The sequence below is a fragment of the Puma concolor genome, chromosome A1 (genome assembly GCF_028749965.1).
Source record: "Puma concolor isolate L17-30 chromosome A1, mPumCon1.1.hap2, whole genome shotgun sequence".
Taxonomy (NCBI): Eukaryota; Metazoa; Chordata; class Mammalia; order Carnivora; family Felidae; genus Puma; species Puma concolor.
In genome coordinates this window covers 42,456,937-42,481,746 of record NC_141667.1, presented here as the reverse complement: position 1 = coordinate 42,481,746, position 24,810 = coordinate 42,456,937, and the positions used below count along the sequence as shown (strand labels likewise).

Here is a 24,810-nt window from a genome sequence, read left to right as displayed (position 1 = left end):
CTGGGCAGGCATCATCATGGTTAATCGCCTGATCTTTGAGGCCAAAGCGTCCGGGTTTGATCTTGGTTCTTTGACTTGCCTTAGCAATTTACTCAAGCTCTCTGTTTCAGTTTCCTTGTCTATAGGTTTATGATATAATTATGCGTTCCCCAGAGAGCTGTGGTAGGGATTAAGCCTACATGTGAAACACTTAAACCGACCTGGCACACGGTTAATTAAGCACAAGAAATTAAGCACATATTAATTACATTTCTATGACCCTAACGTACCAAGCTCTCTCTCTAGGTCTTTGTTTGCTCATCTATAAGATGAGGTGTTGTAGGCTCGGCCTGCAAAGGAGCCCTAGGGAGCTCTGCTCCTGCTCTCCGACCCTCAGGTTCAGCTGGAGCAGCTCTGTCTCTGTCTGACACCCTGTCCTCAGCCCAAGATTTCAGGTACAAGAGTTCTGTGGCCCCAAACCAACCGACACTGAAGAAAGCATCCTCAGAGTTCTTAGGACCTTATTGACCAGTTATTCTATTGTTTCACCGGAATTGTGGCATGAGTAAGTGGTTGGGATCCTGAATCCACTAGTTCGCCAAGAGTCAACCTGCTATGTACTTTATTGAGGCTTTTCGTGCTATTTTCCAAACTGTTTTCTGTGCTTGTCGGGGACTTTCCCTAGGGAGGATGATATGGCTGTTGTAGGTCTGAGGACTGTTGATATAAACATCGCCTTTTCGGCCCCCCATTTATCCCAGAGACATGGAACAAGGTATGCGACACATCCTGGAGCGACTCTGTAGTTCTGTGACTTTGGGCAAGTCTCTTGCACTCTTCAAACCTTGGTTTCCCATCTGTAACCTGGATCTAACGGTACTATCTGTCATACGGAATTTTTGGTGAGGATTAAATCAGGTAACTCATCTCATGGGTTAAGTACAGGCGCTGGGTTCTGATAACCCCTCAGTAATTGTGGGCTGTTTTCTTGTTCGCTAGAAAAGACTATTCCCACAACCCTTGTCCCTAACTCCTGGCTCCACAGTGGCCCTGTTTCTGGCTGCTTCTGCCATTACAGCTGTTTAAGGGGGAGCAAAGAGCAAAGGCCAACAGTCCTCAGGGTGAGGGAGGCAGGAAAGGAGAAGGCTCTTGGTAGCACCGAGCTCTGGACCGATGCCTCGCCGGCTTGCTGGGGTGTCACACAGTGAGGAGTGTTGGCTCTGGCGACCCCAGGTGATATGTATTCTCACACATGGGCTCTGCCTGAAGCGTCTGTTCCCTGTGACGTTTCTCATTGCCTCACAAAGATCTCCCGATTGCACATGCTGGTTCCGGTCAATTGCCGTCTTGTCTGACTTCCTGGACCCTTGGGTATTCTTGCCACAGTTTAATAAATTATAGTTGCTCCCTTAGGAGCCCGGAGCAAGTCATGTCAAAGTTCATCAATCTAAAAGCTTCTAGCACTGCCCCCTTATCTTCAACACATTCTTGAAGAAATTTGGCAGCCTTACACTCTGAAACGGAGGATGTGAGAGAGAACCTTTGCCTACGTTGATCATTGGTGGTTTTAACTTTCAACATTTTTGGTAGACGTGAATCATGAGTATAATAATAGGAAACTGAGGGAGAATGCTGCCAATAGTAAATGATGCTTCGTATTTGAACTTTAAAAAGCTTGTGAGGCATTTCGAACTTACTCATAATAGAGAATATCAGAACAATAAACCAACCGTCTAGCTTTAGCATGTTTTGAACATTATACCATATTAGCTTTAGAATATCTTTATTTTATTCTCTTACTTAAAAAAAAAAAAAAACGTTGCAGACACAAGTAGGGTCCCCTGGTAGTTCTCTCTTAGTCTCATTTCCCTCCCCCTCTCTCTCCCTAAAGTTAATTACTTTCATTAATTCAGCGGTTTCGTGCTTTTAGTACATGTCCATGTACCCGTAATCACTGCAAAGAATTTCTTCTGCAGATTTTGATACTTAAACAAAATGATAGCATCGTGCAACTTCTTTTTTCCCTCTTCCTCAACATTAGGATTGGAGATATGTCCGTGGAGATAGATGTAGCTGTAGTTCTTTTTTTTTTTTTTTTTTAATTTTTTTTTTTTCAACATTTATTTATTTTTGGGACAGAGAGAGACAGAGCATGAATGGGGGAGGGGCAGAGAGAGAGGGAGACACAGAATCGGAAGCAGGCTCCAGGCTCTGAGCCATCAGCCCAGAGCCTGACGCGGGGCTCGAACTCACGGACCGCGAGATCATGACCTGGCTGAAGTCGGACGCTTAACCGACTGCGCCACCCAGGCGCCCCTGTAGTTCTAATTTGATACTTGCCCCAACCAGGACAGAGTAGGCTTACATCATAAAAAACTTCTGGTGCTGTGACTGTCAGGTCAAAGAAGGAAAAAGTACGTAGGTGGGGGGAAGAAAGCACGCAGGACCACACTTGCTTCTTAAAGTCGGGGTGGTGGGTAAGAGCAAGGAGGGGAGAAGTAAGCACAGATGCTTTTGTCCAGCAAGTTTCTGGAAGGGAGATGCTTCCAGATTAGAGACTTCAGAGCCCTGAATTCCCAGTTAGGGTTAAGGTAATGGTGGCAGCGAGGTCCGCCGCCAGTGATCTGGATGGCCTCTGACTCTGCTGCTAACTCGCTATGTGACCTTGGTAAAATCACTGCTCCTCTTTGGGCCTTAGGTTCTCCACGGTAAAATGAGGAGTAGAACTACATCATCTCTCAGATCCCTCTATCTATTCGCTTTTCTATAATGATTGTCTCTTCCTTACTTTTATCCTTCGTATTCAATTCGTCAAGATGCTTTCTCTTTCCTTACTTGATTCACTGTATTCCTTCACTTCTCATTTGCCCAGATCACAGTCCACAGTCTCACGCTTTATGTTCCCTATTGCCATTCAAGCTGGCCTCCCCGCCTTTTGCCTTTTCTTCTCCCTGTCCTTCTTGTGCTACCCCCCAAGGTAGAATTTCCGATTTTGTTTTGCCATCCCCAGGCTCAAGGTTCCCTTCATGGCTCCCTATTGCTCGCTGTTTTTATTCTGCATTTCTCTCCCTCTCCTAGCCCTACCAGATCTATCAATTTTAGCCCCATGATCACTGACTTCTCTGGTATGTAACGACTGGTTTCTGCTCTCTCATGTGTATGCAAAGCTCATTCCCCCTTATCCTACTGATCTCTTTGCTGATAGCTTTGCTATCACTAAACCTAACAAGAGAATGAAAAAGAAACTGCAGACTTGGAAATAATACATGAAAACCATGTATCTGATACTTGTATCCAGAACATAAAAAAAAAAAAACCCTTTATAATTCAGTGATAAGAAGGTAAATAACCTAATTAAATGGAGCAAAAAGTTTATAAAGATACTTTCGTTCAGAAGATATATGGATGGTTGGGAATGCACACTGGTGTAGCCACTCCGGAAAACAGTATGGAGGTTCCTCAAAAAACTAAAAAGGGTACTACCCTACGACCCAACAATTGCACTACTAGGCATTTATCCACGGGATACAGGTGTGCTGTTTCAAAGGGACACATGCACCCCCATGTTTATAGCAGCACTATCAACAATAGCCAAAGTATGGAAAGAGCCCAAATGTCCATCAATGGATGAATGGATAAAGAAGATATGGTATATATATATATATATATATATATATATATACACAATGGAGTATTACTTGGCAATCAAAAAGAGTGAAATCTTGGGTGGGAGGGAGGGGAGGGTGGGTGATGGGTACTAAGGAGGGCACCTTTTGATGAGCACCTTTTGTGTTATATGGAAACCAATTTGACAATAAACTTCATATATTGAAAAGAAAAGAATGAAATCTTGCCCTCTGCAACTACGTGGATAGAACTGGAGGGCATTATGCTAAGTGAAATTAGTCAGTCAGAGAAAGACAAAAATCATATGACTTCACTCATATGAGGACTTTAAGAGACAAAACAGACGAACATAAGGAAAGGGAAACAAAAACAATATAAAAACAAGGAGGGGTACAAAACAGAAGAGACTCATAAATATGGAGAACAAACTGAGGGTTACTGGAGGGGTTATGGGAGGGGGGATGGGCTAAATGGGGAAGGGGCACTAAGGAATCTACTCCTGAAATTATTGTTGCACTATATGCTAACTAACTTGGATGTAAATTTTAAAAAATAAGATTAAAAAAATTGTTTAAAGCAAAAAAAATAAAAATAAAAATAAAATCATGAATGGGGGAAAAAAGAAAATATATGGATGGCAAATAAGAACATAAAAATGTTCAACACCATTAGTTATTGAGGAAATGTAAATTGAAACAATGAGATAAAACTGCACACCTATGGAAAGGCTAAATTTAAAAAGAAGATAATATCAAGTGTTGGTGAGGGTATGAAGCAACTGGAACTCTCTCACACTGCTGATAGGAATGCAAAATGGTGGCCATGAACTTACTCCTTCGAGATGGACTTACCTCACAGGCATTCAACATCCGTAGGCTGTTGTTTCTTTTCATGCAGTCTTACAATCAGGACAAAGCTTGCTGGAACCAGGTGCAAATGAGTAAATTTGACAATGTGGGGATGCTGGTGGCCAGAGAAGAACAAATTCCCATAGAGGGGCAGCAACCACTGGGCTCCAGCTGACTGCTGTCACATGAGGGCCCTGAGCTACAGATCTTCCAGTTTTCAAAGCGAAGCCAAGCATCTAGGCTATGTAGAATATCCCAGTTTCTTTTTTTTTTCAATGATCAATATATGTTTTACTTTATTTTATTTTTATTTATTTTTTTATACAATTTGTTGTCCAATTGGTTTCCATACAACACCCAGTGCTCATCCCAACAGGTGCCCTCCTCAATGCCCATCACCCACTTTCCCCTCTCCCCACCCCACCCCCCATCCACCCTCGGTTTGTTCTCAGTATTTAAGAGTCTCTTATGGTTTGCCTCCTTCCCTCTCTGAGAGTATCCCAGTTTCTAAATGATGTCAAGGAATTCAAATTTAAACTTTAAAAAATTCACTGTTCTGGGGGTTGGGAGGAGGAAAAGAAAAGAGACAACCAAAAAAAGAACAAAAAAAGAAAAAAAGATGCTTGTGGGTTTGTTATAGTCTCTGGTCTCTAGTCAATCAGTTTTCAGTGTCTCAGAGTAGAGAAGCAGGCCGCCACTCCAAGTGTTTTCCTGGGACCAGCAGGAGCTCCACTAGGGAGCACATTAGACAGGCAGAACCATAGGCTTTCAACCTAGTTGAGACAGAATCTAAATTTTATCAATATCCCCAGGCAATTCATACACACATTCAAGTTTGAGAAGCACCAGTCTAGGTGTATGGTTCCCAACACTGGGCCAAATTAGAATCACTTGGAGAACTTAAAAGAATATCTATGACTGGGCTGCACTAGGAAGCAAGTAAGTCAGCATTTCTGGAGATGTGGCCTAGGCACTGCTATTTAAAAACCCATCTGAGGGGCGCCTGGGTGGCGCAGTCGGTTAAGCGTCCGACTTCAGCCAGGTCACGATCTCGCGGTCTGTGAGTTTGAGCCCAGCGTCAGGCTCTGGGCTGATGGCTCAGAGCCTGGAGCCTGTTTCCCATTCTGTGTCTCCCTCTCTCTCTGCCCCTCCCCCGTTCATGCTCTGTCTCTCTCTGTCCCAAAAATAAAATAAAATAAAACGTTGAAAAAAAAAATTTAAAAAAAAATAAAAACCCATCTGAGTGCTTCAAGTGGGCAGTCAGAGTTGAGAAACACTAACTTAGATCAGTCTGACATTTATGAGTGGCAAAGTGAAGCCTCGGAAAATGGATGGGTGAAATGTCTTGCCCAAGGTCATTAGCTAGGGTGTGGGAGAATCTGATTTGTGCTCAACCTCTTATCTCACGATTCCCAAGCCTGTGGCTTTTTGCTACCGTTACCTTTGGTTCCTGGGAGCAGAACCACAAAATAATCCTGTTCAATGATAGCTCGATAGCTCATGACTGCCAGCCTTCCAGCTAAGTTGCTTTCAGCACTGAATGCCTAACAAGATGGACTGGATGAAAGGCTGTGAGTTGACGGGCCCTTCCTTCTGCCTATTCAAACCCAAATCCATTTCATTCTCCCTATACATCACCTCCAAATGTGCTAACTGCTCCTGCTATGAAGAAATGGAAGGTCCTCCACCCGGGCCTCAAAATCTTGCTGCATAGGCAGGGAGTGGAGGCCAAGACCCCTGGCAGCAGTGTGAGAATCTGGGTTCGGCACCAATCAGCAGTGAGTGGATGGAGTGTGATTGCTGGTCCCTTATCACTCTTGGGCTGCATCAGTAGAAGAACAGGTCCAGAATGGGAAGCTGGTAGGTCTACTTGAGCCTGACCTAGCACAGTTTTACAGTTGAAGAAACTGGGAGAATTAACTGAGTGCCTCCCACAGAGTGGTTGAGCCAAGATTCCTAACCCCTCTTTCCAGGAGAAGGAAAGTGCTCATAATATGCTGATCCCATGGGATAGTCCTTGAGCAGTTTCGCGGTCAAAGGAACAGAGTAACCACACAAGTAATGTGTCAATGAGTTCTCTTGTATTTTCGGGATACCACAAAGGAGGCCCACATTTCCCAGTGATACTTGTGAAATGTCCTTCTATTCTTTTTTTTTTTTTTAATTATACATTTTTTTTCAACGTTTATTTATTTTTGGGACAGAGAGAGACAGAGCATGAACGGGGGAGGGGCAGAGAGAGAGGGAGACACAGAATCGGAAACAGGCTCCAGGCTCCGAGCCATCAGCCCAGAGCCCGACGCGGGGCTCGAACTCACGGACAGCGAGATCGTGACCTGGCTGAAGTCGGACGCTTAACTGACTGCGCCACCCAGGCGCCCCCCTTCTATTCTTTTATAACCATTGCCCCATGCTTTATGGCTGTATTCGTTTCTCTTTTCAACTCTCTGCCATCAAAATAGCCTTCTTCCTAACCCTATCCTATGCCATGACCCTCTTTCTTCTCCTTTCACTCCAATTCTACAGCTGCAAAGACAGGAACATTTTGGAGATCTCATACAGGACTCTAGTGGGCAGACAGTCTGGGGACCATCGTACATTTCAGGTCCATGACAACCATGCATGCCTCAGTCATCTCCCTAATGATACCACTCTGTCCTGCTCTGCTGTAACACTTCTGTGATCCACCCATGGACCTCAGATCTATAATGACTTTGAAGGCTCAACACAGAATGAGCATCTTCAGGGTACTCAGCCAGGGGACCCAGTCTGACGTGTGAGCACGAATCTGTTCTGTTTGTTTATTTAAAAAAAATTTTTTTTAATGTTTATTTATTTTTGAGGCAGAGAGAGACAGAGCATGAGCAGGGGAGGGTCAGAGAGAGAGGGAGACACAGAATCTGAAGCGGGCTCCAGGCTCCGAGCTCTCAGCACAGAGCCCGAGGCGGGGCTCGAACTCACAGACCATGAGATCATGACCTGAGCCGAAGTCGGAACCTCAACCGACTGAGCCACCCAGGCGCCCCTGTTTATTTTAAATAAAACAGGGGCACCCAGGCCACTGCAGGATTGAGGGAGCATGTGTGACAGGTCTTTGATAACAGTTGAGTACTAAATAATTACAAGGTAATGGTGCAAGCCGTGAGAATTCTTCCATGCCACCAGCCCTGGAGAAAAAATTGTCACTTGACAAGGACTTACAGTCCATGCTTCTATCTTGCTTACACCCACACAAATGATCTTTCACTTGCTCTCCTCCAGGTAAAGAAACTCCTTCCAAGGATCCAACCATATCGAGTGAGGTTATAGCCTCATCTGAAGACAAGGAAAAATGTTTCCTGTCACAGAATATGACTCCAGGTATTTAAACCCTAAAGAGAAGACCTATTTGTTGAAACAAATATTATCCATGTTGAATACCACAGTAACCTCCTTATGTCTCCCATCTGCAAGCTCCCTTCCTCTTATCCTTTCTAGGCACCACCACAAAATGCATCGTTGTGGGCATGGCCTTGACTATGACATTCACTTGCTCACAAATCTTCCGGTGCTCTCTCCATTGCCTGCAGGATTAAGTTAAAGCTTCTCAGGCTGACACTCAAAGCTCTTCACGGTCCAGCACGTATTAGGAGCTCCATATATATTTGCTGTACTAAAGAAAGTATATCATCATCAGGGACCATTTTTGAGGGCAAATCGTGTGTCAAGCATGTGCTAAGTGATCGCGTCTCATTCTCACGTGCTCACCTCTAGGAGGTGCCGCCAAACTCCCCATTGCAAAGGTGGCAGAGTCCCAGAGAGAAAGGCAACTTCCCCACCACTGCAAAGCTAGTAGGTGACAAGAAAAGCAATCAAACCTGGGTCGTTGTTCATAACCACTGTGCTTCATTGCCGCTCCAAGCACGTGCTCCTGTCTGGCATACGAGTGTTAGATTTGCGAAAAAGATTTGCATTATGAATGTTACAAGCGACATGAACTAGGTGAATGGATATTGCTTACTTGTCATTACAGGTTCTTTATTTTTATTACTATTATTTTTTCAATTCTGTCCAACTGCTGGGCTGACGATGAGAAAAACCTTGCCCTTTCTTGTTCTTGTGTCAGTCTGCTTATTTGTCTGTCAGCTTGGGCCATCCTGGAAAAAAAAGGTAACTTGCCATCTGTTGTTTCCTGAAGGCAGTGGAGTCAGCATTTTGCCTTCTCAATGCATGAAGGCCAATGAACAGAGGGTACGTGTAGGTGAAATTTATCCAACCGGGGCTGGTCTCTTCCATCTTTCAGTGTTTTCCTCCAGGATGCTGTTTCCAGGAAAGTCACGGAGTGAGAAGGGGACACTTTGCTCCAGCGGCCAAGCTCTCTTTTATGCAGAAGAGGTGTAGACAAAATCAATCAGATACATTAGCATGATTAAACGACCAGTTTTCAGAAAGATTTTTAAAAAATGACAAAATGCACTTCACACTAACACTGGAGTGAACTTGATTTATTCCCCGGTCTGGTCATGCTGAGGGCACTGTAGGATCCCAGACAGGAGGCTCTCACGGATGGCTCTCACCTGTTGGGATCTCAAAAGCAGTTTGCTTATTTAAATCCAGTCTTTTGAGTGACATATCCACGGATCCATATGCAGGGCAAGGAGATCCCCACTGAAAGGACTGTCATTCGTTCGGGGCTATTGCAAGAGATTCTAGAAGGGAGTTTGGGTCAGGCTTTGGAAGGACAGGACCGATGGGCTTGGCAAAAAGGCATCCCAGAATCAGAGTCAAGGTTGATTACAGGTGTGACAAGATGAGAGCAGAGAGATAAGGAATTGCTGTAGCACTGGGGTGGGGGTGGGAAGTTTGTGAGGGTCAAGAGCCAGCGCTTAAGGTGTTAAGTGAGTATTTGCTATGTTGGAGGCCCTGAACAAAAAGCTTTATATGCATAATCTCATTTGTAAGCCTCTTAAAAGCTGTGTGAGATAGGTTATTCGACAAGTCATTTTGCTAGTGAGAAAAGTCAAGTGTAGAGAGGTAATTAACTGTTGGGCATGGCGGTTAGCCAGCGCGGAGCCCAGCCTTGAGCCCAGGTCTGTGTGACTCCGCCTCCCTGGGCTTCGCCTCCTGCCTCCTCCGAGAGGTCAGCGCACTGATCAGTGAGGCTACCAGAAGACTGGATCCGCTCGGCTGAAGATGGACGGCTTGGATGAGATTAGATCGCAGGCCAGGGAGGAATGGAGTGGAACACACATCCACCCGCAGTTCATACCAATGTCAGGTCAGTTGGGCATGTCCTGTTGGAGCCGATCGGCAGCCACAACATTTTCAGGACTTCTAGTTTAAAAATGGGCCTCTTACAGGTAGGATTCCAGGCTGCCTTGTGTTACCCAGGTCAGCATGAGAGGGACCGTCTTTAAAGTGCTCAGGGATTTGCAAAGTCCCTGCAAGTTAGGCTTAGAAGAAAGACCTCCATGGTTATGCAGTCCAATGCCTTTTTGGCTCCTTGTGTTTGCTAATTATTAACAAGATGGCTACTTATTGTCTAAAGAAGGCATGTGGCAAAGTTCGGTTATAAGATGAACCTCCTCAGGGTGACCTTTCCTCACAACACTATTCAAAGGCATACCTCAGCCTCCAAGTGCTTGGTCCCTCTGTCTGTTCGCCTGATTGCGTTCAGTTTGTAGCACTTTTCTCCATCCGAAATTATTGTGTTCACCCAATGGGTTACTTGCCTAGAATACAAGCTCTGTGAGAACAGGGACCGTGTCTATTTTGTTCCTGTGATACCCCAGCGCCTGAAGCAGCTTCTGCTCGCAATAGTGGTTGAATAAATGTGCATTTTGAAGAAATTAAAGGTAGACTTTAATACATTACCAGTTACCCTGACAAACATTAATAGAAACATTATTAGAAAGAAATGGTTTAGAGAAAAACATATGGTGTATGCATAGTATATAAAGTACATAATATCTATGACATATCATACATTTGACATATTAATACATTTCCCTATGAATGGATAAGTTGGTATTTGTTCAAAACTTTCACAGATCATTCACAGGAGGCAATATATGTCTACCTGTTTGTGTCGGCACTCAGTGCCAGGCAGCGTACAAATATACCTTGTTCAAAGCAGGAATAACCAACGGCAACTCCTGGGATTCCAGAACATGCTGGGGTTTCAGCCTTTTTTTTTTCTTTTCTGCCTTGGGGGACATTTTTCAAAAGGTGCTCAGAAGATTGTTAGGTAGTTAGGAGTACTTGTAATCTCTAATTAATGAGGATACCAATTTAAGGTTTAGGTGTGGGAAGCATTGGGGTTCATCTAATTCTTTCTTCCCTTTTATTGCATTTCCAGCCTGACCTGATTGCATTTCTCTCTCTCTTCTCTTTAAGATCTGACCCTCTCCTTCAGTGTGAAGAGCCGCTCCAGGAGGTGTGTAAACGGCCCCCTGCAGGAAGCAGCCAGGAGGCGGCTCTGGGCACTGGAGAATGAGGACCAGGAGGTGCGTGCACTGTTTAAGGTGAGCTTGGATGGAGGGGTGCAATTCTGAGCCTGCCTTGTGTTCGTGGGCGGCTACAAGGTTCACCAGCACCTGGGACAGCGCCGGGAACAAAGTAGGCCCTCAAGAACAGGGCTGACTGAAGGAAACAATGAATGAAAATGTACATATTTTCTGCCCAACAAGAATAGGCAGCACTCGGAAGCTGGCGAGGAGTTGCAGAGTCAGAGAAAATGGTTTCAAATCTGACACTGTTATTTGTTTGACCTTCTACAACTTACTTACCTGTGTAGGATGGGAATCGTTATCATGTCTATCAAGTATACTTTAAAAAAAATGAAATTAATTTTTTTAATTGGAATTTTATTGTTTTTTATTGTGATAAAATATGCATAACATAAACTCTCAACTTTAATTATTTTCAGTGTGTAATTCGGTGACATTAAGTGCACTCACATTGTTATGCAACCATCATCACTGTTCATTCCAGAACTTTTCCATCATCCCAAATGGAAGCTCTGTACCTACTAAACAATAACTCTCCTCTGTCCCCTTTCCTCAACACTGGTAACCAATAAGTATGTATTTTTTTAAATTACCAAAATTGTCAATCAAAAATTAGTAACTATACATTTTAGAATGGGAGGGAAAAAGGCATTGAAGTAAAAAACCAATTCGTCCTCTTTCATAGTGGGTAGCTAGTATCTTCAGTTGTTACACCAAGGAAGAAGGGTATGGCCAAGTTATTTACAGCTTAGGAGGGACTTACTAGGAGAGCCAAAGTCAGAAATGGTTAAAAATTGTTGCAACTAGAGGTGGGATAAAGAGAATATTACCTTATGTAATAAACTAATATGTTCTAGTTATTTTTACAGTCCCTGAATTAATTTGATACAAATTATAAAGGGAAATGTGTTCTATTAATCTGTCACGTATAAAAAAAAAGAAAGAAAGTGTTTGGTTTGTTGGGAGGAGTCAGTGAGTCAGTATCTGTAGAGAGCTTGGCTTTGCTTGGGTGGTGGTATATACTCCATAAATAGTAGATAAATTATAAATAGTAGTGTTTTTTTTTAATTTCCAGAATTCAGAAACTTGGAGGCACGAGCTGCTAACTGGCACCATAGTTTTTTTAAAATTTGAGTCACTCTTGGCGTGGGCAAGAGCTGGGTTTGATTGAGCCAGGTGGTCTGCTGGGTTGAGGATTGAGCCAGGCAAACTTGTGTGCCAGAACTGAGACCTGGAGTCAGCTGGATCTCAGCTCCAGCCAAGGTGCCACAGCACACACACAGGTGACCATGGGCAGATTGCTTAACCTGTCTGTGCCTGGCCCTTGTTGACGTGGAGAGGGCCATTTTCTATTAAATCTGAGGTGCCATTTGATTATAAAACGCACCAACATCTTATATACCTCAAAGGAAAGAAAAGAAATACGGCCAATTAAGTATGATGCCGTGCTTCCTTCTCTCTTGTTTCAGAAATGATCAAATGTGGGAAAAGTGCATCTTAGAATGTATTCAGTAGTGTAATCGTACTCTTTTCACAGGGTTATTGTGAGTAAATGAGGCAATGTTCATAAAGATCTTTGTGAGGTGCCTGACCATTGATGAATCTCCCAGAAATCAATTTTTATCTAGAGCCCATTCCCTGTGCAACAGGATCGACATCCTCCAAGGATCTGGGGACTCCTGGGGCCTGGTATGGGAGAACCCCAGCGTTTTGACTTTGTTGACCTGAGGGCTCTTTCTCTCTCCTGTCCTCTTCTCTTCTATCCACAGGGTAGATAACCTCTCTTTCTATCCTCTTCTTTCCACAGGGTTCTCCCAGAACAGTATTCCGGGGGTTGATCTTTGATGGCAGGACCTGGTCTGGGGGAGAAAGGATGTTCTGGCCATCTGTCCTTATAGTCAACTCTAGAAGCTTGGACAAGCAACAGGAAAAGATTTTAAGGGAAAACCAAGTCTGCATAGTGGTTCAGGCCTGTTTTCTCAGTTATTAAAAAAACTGGGGTGGGGGAGCATGCAAACTGGCCTAGCACAGCCTTTCTGGAGGGCAGTTTGGCCCCCGCATTTTAGGATTGAAAACATGGATGTCTACATTCCCAAATGCACATCTCAGAATAACTTGCGTCAAGACTATCAAAGATGTGTACAAAGATTTAACTCTAGGATGTTTATCACGGTACTGTTTAGGATGGTAAGAAAATTAAAACAACTCAAATGTCTAACCATAAGGCAATGTTAAGAATTAATTATATTAATGTAGCAATGACATACGTAACCATTAAGAAGAATGCAGGCTATTTAACGACAAGGGAGCTGGTTCACAAAATATTATTTAGTTACAAAAGATTACAAAACAACTTACATAATGTAATTCTACTTATATAAAAATAGTTACTTCCAAACTCACGGAGAGGAAAAAGGATTCAGAGTTAATACGCAAGGGTGTTAACATCGATGATCTCTAGGAGGGGGGATTGTGGATGATTTTTGTTTTTGTGTAATTTGGTTTTTCTGTCAGCTTTATGAAAATACTCATTAGACATAGATTCACAATCAAAGTTTCTTTCAAGGTGCCTTCTATTATCTATCTTTCTTCTTCCCTTATACATCTTTTTTTTTTTTTTTTTTTAACACAAAAGGTATTCTTTGCACCTTGCTTTCTTTCTGTTGTGGCTGTTCCATTTAGCAGCGTATATTTGGAACTGTGTCAGAGCACCAAGAATTTCCTCATTCTTTTTTATGGCTGCGTAATATCATAATATTCCATTGCGTGGATGAATCATAATTCACCAGTCTCCTATTGATGGACATTTAGGTTGTTTCCTTTTTTTTTTTTTTTTGGTGATATAAAAACAAATCAATGCCACAATCAAGAAATTCATACGAAGCATTTTGCGTGTCTATGAGATCATTAACAAGACACTGTCACCCCAGGTCTTCTCACTGTTCTCTTTACCCAGGACCTCTCAGCCAGGTTGGTGGGTATCCAGTCCCAGAAGGCTCAGTTCCTCATCACCTTCAAGACCGTGGAGGAAATCTGGAAGTTTTCCACCTACTTGAACTTAGGTATGATGTGGAGCAGGCAGGTGGAGGACGTAACTACATCAAAGTTCAGCCAATATGTAGGGCTTGACATTAGGGAATTGGCCCAGCTCTGATAACTGAAAGAGGTTAGAGCCCTAACGTGGATGGTTAACTTTTGAAATGTCACAAACTACCTGGAACTAAATCTAAAGCAAATATTGACTACTACCCTCAAATGCCATGTGCCACATTTCTTCGATTTCAGGAAGAGACTACTTTCTCAGATAATCAAGCAACTGGCAGGAAGTTCTTAGGGATCTACTAAATTCAAAGGACTGGGAGAGATACAGATTGATGGTTTCGAAAAAAAAAAAGGAAACCAGTCTTCAGTAAGATCAGAGTAGCTGCTCAGAATAGTAAAGCTCTGGATACTGTAGCCCACATTTTTGGAAAAGGGTCAAAGAAAGGGATGGGAAGTTATCTGCTAAAGGGAACTCAGATTGCAGGGTTTTCTAGGAAATGACCTTGTGGAGGGAGGGAGGGGTCAAGATGGTTCTTGGCTAGAAGGTATAGCTTCTCTGGTAGTCATGGCGACTTTCTGTTCTCCATACTGTGCATCTCCTGTGATCATTTAGAGACCTGCCTCCAGTTTAAAGTGTACTCCATGGACCAGCAGCATTGGCCTCATGTAGAGCTTGCTAGAAAAGTGGAATCCCAGCACCCATCCCAGACCAACTGGCCCAGCATCTGTATTTTAATATGATCCCCAGGTGATTTGTGTGCAATTAAAGTACAAGATGCACAATTATAGAAAACACACGAGGCCTAAGCAGGTATAATGGAGAGTCAGAATGGAAAAAAAAACAGGTTTTTGCATCTTAAGAAAGAGGCAGTCTCAAACAGAAGCAAAATTTTAACATAAATCATTCACATTTATAGGTGTGTGTGAATTATTACCCATAATTGCAATTTGCAGAGTTTCCAGTCTGGTTTTAACAAGGGAGACCATACTGACAATGACTGATGGAGAGGGTCAGAGAGGGGATGTTAAAGAAAATCCTGGCTCCTTTGTGGGTCATGGACAGCCCACCAGCCACTGCATCATCTGGGACATAGAAATTTGAAACTCAAGTCAGGAAAACCTGAAAGGGGGTGGTGACCAGGACCTCCCAGGGTCCAAATTATGATCTTGGAGATTGTTCCATGGATGTATTAGAAAAAGGTAATTAGGTTTGGTCAGCTCATTGCGCATTTATGGTGACCCAAAACATGTTGGAAATGGTAAATATCCTTTAAAAATGACTTGTATTTCCCAACAGATGCTGAGAAGAATCAGTTCACTCTAGAAATTTTCTAGCTACCTCTCTATGCTCTTCTAATGCCAGTTAAATGGGGTCAGGTTGAGGATGGAAGTCCAAGAAGGAACTTCCAAAAGGAGCTTTCTCAACCTTTCCTGGGCTCAGCTAATGGCAGAAATCACGTTGTCCAGGAACCTTGTTGGCTTGATTTCTTAGGCTATGTATCTGCATGTCTGGAACATCTCCTCTTTGACCATAAGTACTGGCTCAACTGCAGATTGGTGGAAGATACAGAGATCCAAGTTTCTGTGGATGAGAAACACCTGGAAACAATATACCTGGGACTTCTGATACAGGAAGGTGAGCTTGGAGTGGGGTGGAATGGGCTTTTATGTGGATATTTATTATCAGTGTCTCTGAAGTAATTAGGATACAAAGAGAGGCAAAAATCATTCAAAGGTGAGAATATTCATAAAGAACCCACCTGTTATAATATTACTCCAAACATATCTCTTGGTTTGACACTGACATCCCATGAACAGCTATATTTGTCAGTCTCACTGATTTTCTGGTGTTAGAACCACGTGGGGAATTTTTAGAAGATGCCCATGCCAGGACTCCACCAGGGCCAATTAAATCTCCAGAGGTAGGAGCCAGGCTTTGGTTTTTGAAAGTTGCCCAGACAATACTAATGTGCATCTGAGAGTAAGAACCCCTTTTTAAAATATATATGATTGGATTGTGAAATAAAATTGCAGATCTTACAAACCCCTCAAGATTTTATGAAATTGAGGAATATGGTGTCAGGGAACTTCTTGGAGCACCGGCTGATCTGTTTACAAGGAGGAATCTGAGCAGGGCTACAGCCAATCAGTTAACAACTGATGACGTCACAGACACAGTGAAAAAGCCAGATTTGCATAGAATCTTTTGCAAAATGATGCTGTTTATGATTGCATTGCACAAATCACAATGGAAGGAAAGAATGTCATACTGTGCTACTGTAAAATCTAGTTGCAGAAATTATATTCGCCCAAATCAACTTATTCTTTTCTGGTCCTCAGGTTAAGCAGAAGCTTGCAATTGTAACTGAAATTCTGTTAAATGTATTTTCATTAATTTTTGTTTCTTTTTTTTTTTTTTTCAAGGCAAAGTCCCAATTAAACCTTATTCTCACCAATTACTCAGAGCTTATGGTGTCTAATTTAAGTGCCTTCCCTCTCAGTGGCTTCCCCCCCCCCTCCCCCCGGTACAGTTCTTCTGGGATCCCAAAGTCTCTCTGGGATGCCTCTCCCTTGGCTGTGTCCTTGACTCCCAGGAAGAAAAGTATTTCGGCTTCTGTTAGAAATGTTACATTGTGTGATAATCCCTTTTCACTTCCTTCTACTCCTTGGAGGGGCTTTTCTCATTATCTACAGGCCACTTCTTCTGCAGAGCCGTGTGCTCTGTGGCTCAGCCGCCTGAGAAGGAAGGGGAGTATTTGACACTCTGGAAGAAGGAGTTAATCTCCGTGAAAATAGTTGAAGGCGGATCCGAGTGGGAGGGCGTGTCCCTGGTGACTGGTCAGCGGGGCCTGGTGCCCGTGTCAGCCCTGGAACCTCTGCTTCTCCCTTTCCACCAGTGAGTAGCCACCTACATCTTGGGAGTGGGTCCCAGAGCAGAACTGAGGTCTGCACGGAACAGAGGAGACATGCCTGCACATATGGGCATCTATGGTGCCAGGGTGGGAAGAAAACCTGGATGGTTTTTTGTCTTTTGTCATTTTTTTTAACGGTCAAAATTTGCACAACTTGATGAAACTGGAGACAACTCAAAATTTCAGATGGACATTGTACCTAAGAGGAAACCTACTGCCTGATCTCCAAATGCAGTGTTTCTCAATGTGGGGACTGGGGACCATTTGTATCAGAATCATCTGGGGATTTACTATAAATTCAGTGCCCCCCTGGCCATCTTCAGACTCTATTAGGATTAGATTCAGGAATTTGCATTTTATATAAGCTCCCTTTGAACGTAAGAGGATGTGTTCCATACTAAAGTTTGAAAATCCCTGCCGGGAGATTGTCACACACCAAGTGACAATATGCATGATCCCAGGCTGTGGACCCTGTGGTTGGCTCTGGCAGAGAATTTGACAGTGATAATGGAAAGGGATCCCTTGTTAGTTATTTCACTGGCCAACTAATCGCAGAGCCAAAAAAATCATCCCAGGCCTGCTGAATTCCTCTCCTTTTCACAGTGCCTAAATGCCCAATAAATGTCGGTCATCATTATAATAGGACTAATAACCATGATACTTACCCATTATCACCCTCATTGTTATTTTAACGGACTATTCTGCTCGCTGTTGTCAGTTTTTTGAAATCTGTGTTTGCAAACCCCGCGTTTCCATTGGCAGATGGTTCCTAAAGAACTATCCAGGAAGCTGTGGCTTTTCCAGGAAGAGGGATTGGACAGGCTCCTATCAGATCGGTATGGCTGAGTTGAAGACGGTATTGTCGGGGAGATCATATCGCCCTGCCTCCTAATTTTATCTGCAAGTTTGGAGTCCATTGATGGGAATTCCTGTTTAGCCCCTGCTGCTCCCGGGACTTGGAGAAAGTGGTTGCTCTCTATAACCTGGGTTTCCTTGCCTGTGAAATGAGAAGTCTCAACCCAGGGCTATTGATACAAATGCTCCCAGGGGCGGAGAGGGCCTGAATGGGAGAGGTAGGGGAGTGGTAGGGACCATAGGGATTTAAAGACAGGGGCGCCTGGGTGGCGCAGTCGGTTAAGCGTCCGACTTCAGCCAGGTCACGATCTCGCGGTCCGTGAGTTCGAGCCCCGCGTCAGGCTCTGGGCTGATGGCTCGGAGCCTGGAGTCTGTTTCTGATTCTGTGTCTCCCTCTCTCTCTGCCCCTCCCCCGTTCATGCTCTGTCTCTCTCTGTCCCAAAAATAAATAAACGTTGAAAAAAAAAAATTTAAAGACATATGGGTGAATAAGCAGCCTGGTGTGGGCCGCATGTGGGCCGCAGGCTGCCTGTTCTCAATCTCTGGTCAAAACGTTTTTCCAATTTCCCTTAAAGTTAGGTGAAATGGGTCTTGAATGTAGGAAGAGTCAGAATGCCTGGCACACAATGGATATACTCAGTAAATATTTGTTGAATAGAGAAATATTTACATATATATATAATATTATGTATTATGTATATATGCGTATATTCTAGGTAATCTCTGTACGCATGTGTATGGATGTGAGTACACATAAATACACATACACACATGTAGCTATAAGTATATGTGTATCTACTGGAAATGAACTGTAATGTTTTCTAAGTGTCTGAAATATAATTCCGTTCATCTTCACCCTTAGCGCCCCTCCCCACTCCCAACCAACTTAGCCCAAGTGCAATTTTATAAGTTCGGAGCTCCAATGACACTTTATTTTTTTTTCCCAAATAGCACTTTATAAAAAGAAATGCAGGGAATTATGGAACCCAGACATTAGATCTAATCAATCAGTTGACATAAGTAAGATTTTCACCTATCTGAGGCAGTACAAGCATTCCCTGGAGTTATGAATACAGGGCTGTGATGTCTGCTCTGGGTTCAGATTCTGACTCCACACCTTAAGACCAGCGTGATCTCTGTCGGTTCACAAGCTTACTGTGCCACAAGTTCCTAATGAGTAAAATGTTACCATAAAACTGACTTCGAATATCATGAGAAATCCACCAAAGGACATCTGAAAATCTCTTAGTATGGTTTTTGCGCGCTGCAGGTGTTTAACACACTACAGATCCCATCAACCCACGAAGTGGTGGGAATTTCTGACCTTGAACACACAACTGATAATAACTTGATCAAAAATGTCAGGGGACAAAAAAAAAAAAAAAAAAAAAAAAAAAAAAGGCCAGTAGCTTTAGCAGAATGGCTAACGCAAATACGGAAACTAAGACACATAAAAACCATCGTTCCAAGCAAAGCAGGATTAGCGGAAAGAAGTGTTAACCAGAAGCTGAGAGACTGAGTTCCTTGGACAAATCACATACCTTCTCTGTGCTTCCACCTTTTAACCTATAAAAAGGGGATTCTGATCCCCTTGGGACTCTGGGGAGGATCTGAGAAAATGGGCTTAAACGTACTTTGTAAACTGGACGGTACGGAGCTTATAAATATGTCATTACTAGATCTTAGCTGGGAAACTCATCAAGCTGAGTAATGACCATCATCAGAAGGGAAGTCTTCCAAATCCCTCTGGGTCCTGAGCGGTTTTCTGTTCACCGGTGGCACGAGGCTAACATTTATGGAGGTTTGATTAGGTACCAGGCATTGTGCATGTAATCTCTTTGGCTTTTCCTAATATTTATGAGGCAAGCATTCTTATTATTCCCATTGTACAGTTGGGGAAACCGAGGCTCATAGTGGCCAAAGGAGTTGGAAGGAAATGGAGAGATCCCACAATGTTTTTCACACTGGTCTGTCAATTTGTGCTAAGCATCACAAAGTATTTATGTGACAATGGCAAATCAGACATAGTAGGACGATATAGGAAGCTTTTCAGCTTGCCATGAGTGAACTTTATTCAGTTTTAGCGTATATCCAGTATTCTGAGATGATCTTTCCTGCATTTGTTAATACATCATTTCTTTTGTAAAGTGAAGGTGACAGTGGATGGTAGCTCCTTTCTTTGAATGTCCTAGTTTGGCAAAGTTAAGAGCCAGTTACCCTGTGTCATTCCTCCCAATTTCTTTTTCTTTTTTTTTTTTTTTTTGGTTGGGGGGGGGGTGTGGTAGGGAGACGATTTTACTGGTCCTTGAAATTCTAAATTCTGGGGACCCTTCATTTCATAGTATGCTGGAAGCAGTTTCTGCCTTATTTAGTTGACATGGATGTTATCTCCCCACAGGCAGAGGAAAATGTAAGGCCTGGAAAGAATATGAGAGGGAAGAAAAGGATGAGCTGAATTTTCACCAGGGAGAAAGCATCGAGATCATCGGCTTCGTCATACCTGGGCTTCCGTGGTTCATTGGAAAGTCGACACGCTCAGGAGAAGTGGGCTTTGTCCCCACCAGGAACATAGATCCTGAGTCTTACTCCCCAATGTGAGTATGGCAGACAGGCCCTCTGGGATCCTGTAGCGGGTGTCTTCCCAGTGGCCCCACCCCATCCTGAATGGGATTGAGATGAGCTCCAGGGTTCCCTGGCAAGACAGAGCCGGAAGAGCGCATTCTGACCACCAAAGCTGTCCCCAGGGCTGATGGGAAGGGGAGGATGAGTGATCAAGGAATGAGTCAGGTCAGTTCCGCTCAGCAGATGGTCATGAAAGCCTTCCTGTAAGGAGAGAAGCATGGCCCCAAGGTGAAGGGCCTGCTGTCATCCCTGCAGGTGTGGTGTTGGTTCTTGTATTCTGCCACTTACCCATCCAATCAAGGGGCCCCATTAGGGAAGGGCTCGCACAGGGACCTATAGATTACAGCTCAGGGAAAGGAGAGATCCTCCCATGGAGGTTTATCTGCTGAAAGCTAATTGTGTGGCAACAGTGTTGGCCACGATGGTAGAGTATATCTTACACTAGTTTCTGCCTGGAGTCTAGAGGGCTGGTTCTGAGAAGCAGATCGTGTGACCAATGAGCAGCAGGAATATTGACCAGTCTCTCTGGGTTGGCCTTCCTGCATGAGGATAAGAAACAGTAGGAAGCCTGGGCCCAGAAAGTACCAGAAGGAACAGAGTTGGCTGCCACATTGAGACACAGGGAAAACGTGGCTCAAGGATTATCGAAGGCCCTGAACACTCGCACTGGAATCCCTTCCCTTGTATGAAAGAGCCACCGAAGAGAGTGGAAGAAGGGCAAAATCTCCTTCTAAGCCCTGACCTTTATAGGGAGAAGAGACAGAAGGTCGTTTTCCCTACACAGAAATGTGGGAATCCAAGTGAGTCTAATCAAGGAAGAGACTCACTGAGCCCCTAAAGGATTATGGAGTGAATGGGAGTTTATAAGGAGGAAAAGGGTGTTCGGAGAACTCTCATGAAATAGGCAGTATTTGAGCCAGCTTTGTATGATGCAAGATATTTCAACTGATGGAAATGGAGAAACGTGAACACAGGTAGGAAAAGTGAGGGGGATGCTTGAGGAATGGCTCCTGCTCATTGAGAAGCAGGTCATCAGGAGAGCACTGGTGTGGCAAAGACTTGGCGGGGCATGACGTGGCCATGAGGTGGCAGACGGAGAATGCCTGCGCAGGGGCCTGTGTCCTTTAACTGGCAGAGAATGGGGAGACAGCGAGTGTCTCTGAGAAAGGGTGACAAATGATGTGCCTGGAACTTCTCTAACCATGGCTTTGAGCGAGGTGTGCATGGGCAGGGGAGAAGCTCGAGGCAGGAGACCAGTGAGAATGCTGAGGCTGGCACTTAGGAAAGGGTGGAAGGAACGGAGAGCAGAGGTCACTGCTGTGGACCAGTCAACAGGAATTTAGAGATTCCAAGAGCTTTATAAATATGGATGCTTGTGTTCTGCCCCCAGAGATTCTCTCATTGGTGCAGGTGGGCCCTGGGCAGCCATGGTTATGGAAGTTCCCCAGGTGGGGCTAATGTGCAGCCACAATGAGAACCGCTGCTCAAGCCACCCCCTCATTTACCGCGGGGGCTAGTGAGGACCCTAGGAGTGAAAGGGCTGAACCCAAGGCTCCGCGTCTGGGACCCCAGAATCCTGATGTTAAAGCTAGCCTTCTTTTTTCAGCAACACAGTTCTGCAGCTGAGGTCCTGGTAAGAGGGAGAAAGAATAAAGAGCACTGAGATTTGGTGGGGAAGAACAATTTACAGCGCAGAGGAAGAAAGAAATGTAGCAAAGGAGACAAAGGAACAAAGGGGCCAGATGAGGCGGAGGGAGGAAGGGAGGTGGGGAGATCATGAACACTGTTGCAGGCTGCAAAGCGGTAAAGCAGGGCTGCCTGCTGAAAGGCCTTTGGGATTGACCGTTGAGAAGTCACTGGTCACTGAGAGGTCCGTGACCATGGGGAGGTCACTGGTCATCGGGAGGCAGCATAGCTTGGTAATCAGAATTCCAGAGCCAGACTGCCTGAGAGGCATTTATGGCCATGTGAGCACATTGTGTGTCTCCGCAAGCTTCCCAGCTTCAGGACCTTGGATATGTCCATCGGTGTCTCTATGCCTCAGGTTTCTCAACTGTAAAATGCTTACAATGTTAGTACTTGCCCATAGGGTTGTCAGGAGTTAACATGAGCTAATACTGTACATGTAAAGCACTTGGAATGGTGCGTGGCACAGTGTGTGTGTGTATATGACCAATACGCATTGACTCTCACTAGTGCTGTTACAGCCATGCGTAATCTTTGAGAAGCAGTTTGAATAAGATGTCGGGAGCAATGTGTCAGATGTCATACATTATGGGACTTCTGTACCTCGTACCTTGCCCCAAATGGCAATAACTTGTACCTCTAAATTAATTTGATTACCACATTTTAGCTGACTTCATTGGGTCCACTCTTACCGTGAAGAACATAACCCCCTGCATTGAAGTGGTGGCATGAGAAATTCTCCTTGTTTCTAGTGTCTTCTGATGGCCTCTCTACCTCGTCACCTGTGGGACCCCATCACTAGAGACTACATATTGGGTAGGGAAGGGGAAAGTGAGCCAGGAGACAGGGAGAGAGGGAAGAAGGAGCGGGGGAGGGGGGGAGTGGCTTATCACACCCCCTCTCCCCCCAAAGCACTCCCTAGATTACAGACCTCCCCAAATCACAGCAATGAGAGTCAAAGTCCATAAACCACCTGGTCACAAGCAACAGTCAGGGTGCGGAGGTCCTGGGAATCATCCTGTGTGTTATGCAGGTGGTCTGGCCACTGGGTGTCACTCTTAGCCTGTATTCATGTGGTATCAGGTTTCTGAAGAAGGTCTAGCATTTGCTGGTGTCCTTCCTCTTCCCATAGTCTCCCTCCCTGTGCTAGTATATTACTCCCTAAAGAGTACATTCATTCATTCATTCATCCATCCATTCATTCATTCATTCATCCACTCATCCATCCAACCATCCATCCATCCATCCTCCCTCCCTCCCATCCATACATCATCCATCCATGCATCGATCCAACTGTATTTATTTAACCAAATTGGGACAATTAAGAGTGAAATTTCACAGAAGCTGTTTTGTGAGACAGGTTTGGTCTGTGCCTCTGACACATGGGAAAGGGATCCTGTTTTTCCAAGGAGGCAAAGTTGGGGGTTTCCTTTTTTTAACAGCACATATTTCACTATCAGCTACCTAGTTTCACAGCAACAGCAGCTGGAAAACCAGTTCTTAAAACGTGGGGGCAGGCATTCTGTCTAAATAGACATGGTATTTGTTTTGGCCAGAGTGCCTTTAGAGATTTAAAAGCTTCTGATGGTGACAGAATGCCAGACCATTCTTTTCTTTTGATTTTGTGTTTTTAAAGAGTATTTGGTGTGTGTGTGTGTGTGTGTGTGTGTGTGTGTGTGTGTGTTGAGGGAAAAATGTCTTTAGATATAACTGAAGACCCTTTTTTACTCCTTCTGACTTTTGCCTTCTGGTCCTGATTCTTACCCCAGGGGCAGACTCTATTTGAATTTGATATGTATCCTCCCAGTCCTTATTCTGATACATTTTAGGAATAGATGTTCACTTGCAAAAACAACAACAACAACAACATACTAGAGTTTTGTGTATTTAAAAATGTATATACATGGGTTTTTTTTTCTGTAACTGGCCTTTTTTTCAGTTGATAGGGTAAATTTAGGATATTCACATTATAGTAGATATAGTTCATTTCACCAAAGTGTTACTTAAAGGAAATGTATACATTGAAATGTGTAAATTAAAAAATAAGCAAAACTGAAAAATTAATGCACTCAGTATCAGATAAAAGAACATAAGAGTAAAGCCAGTATTTCATAGTATTAGAAGTTTGAAAAATTCTGCTTCTTACATCCCCTTTTTTATACTTCATATTGTTTATCTCTGCCTTTTTTTTATTAAAGAATTTTTAAAAAATATTTATTTATTTTTGTGAGAGAGACAGAGTATGAGTGGGGGAGAGGCAGAGAGAGAGGGAGACACAGAATCTGAAGCAGTTTCCAGGCTCTGAGCTGTCAGCACAGAGCCGGACACGGGGCTCGAACTCACGGAACGCGAGATCATGACCTGAGCCGAAGTCAGACACTTAACTGACGGAGCCACCAGGTGTCCCTATAATTCCATTTCTTGCGGCATCTATTTTTGCTGATGATAAGTTTGCTGTTAATCTCACAGCCATTTCTTGGCAGGTAGGCACCTTTTTTCCTCATTTTTTAAAGGTTATTCTTACTAATGGTTTGTACTACGATATACCTAGATGTGATTTTTCTGTTACATATTTATCGCAAGGTGTCCACTCCCTTGTTCACATCATGTATCTTTTAGTAGTTATTTCACTGGAGATCTGTGAGTTGTAACTACTCTCAGTCTCCAGTCCTTGTTTGTCTTAAATATACTTAGAATATACTTGTGAATGATAATTTAGCTGAGTGTGGAATAGCCTTCAAAGTGGAGGGG

The 24,810-nt window shown here is 43.8% G+C and overlaps 1 protein-coding gene across 6 annotated transcripts in view; it reads left to right on the top strand.

Moving 5' to 3' along the window:
• The window catches only part of SH3TC2 (SH3 domain and tetratricopeptide repeats 2), a 50,226-nt gene that overhangs the window by 1,697 nt on the left and 23,719 nt on the right, over positions 1 to 24,810 (top strand). For 2 of the 6 annotated variants that reach the window (XM_086678990.1, XM_086678983.1), the window contains exons 2-8: positions 7,716 to 7,814; positions 10,830 to 10,957; positions 13,899 to 14,004; positions 15,477 to 15,620; positions 16,679 to 16,880; positions 17,659 to 17,732; positions 20,150 to 20,345. In XM_086678990.1, the coding sequence (XP_086535116.1) occupies positions 7,716 to 7,814; positions 10,830 to 10,957; positions 13,899 to 14,004; positions 15,477 to 15,620; positions 16,679 to 16,880; positions 17,659 to 17,732; positions 20,150 to 20,345 (949 nt within the window). Of the gene's footprint in view, positions 1 to 7,715; positions 7,815 to 9,297; positions 9,712 to 10,829; positions 10,958 to 13,596; positions 14,005 to 15,476; positions 15,621 to 16,678; positions 16,881 to 17,658; positions 17,733 to 20,149; positions 20,346 to 24,810 lie in introns of those variants that run through there. The other 4 variants (XM_086678995.1, XM_086679004.1, XM_086678998.1 and 1 more) reach the window with 4 other exon arrangements.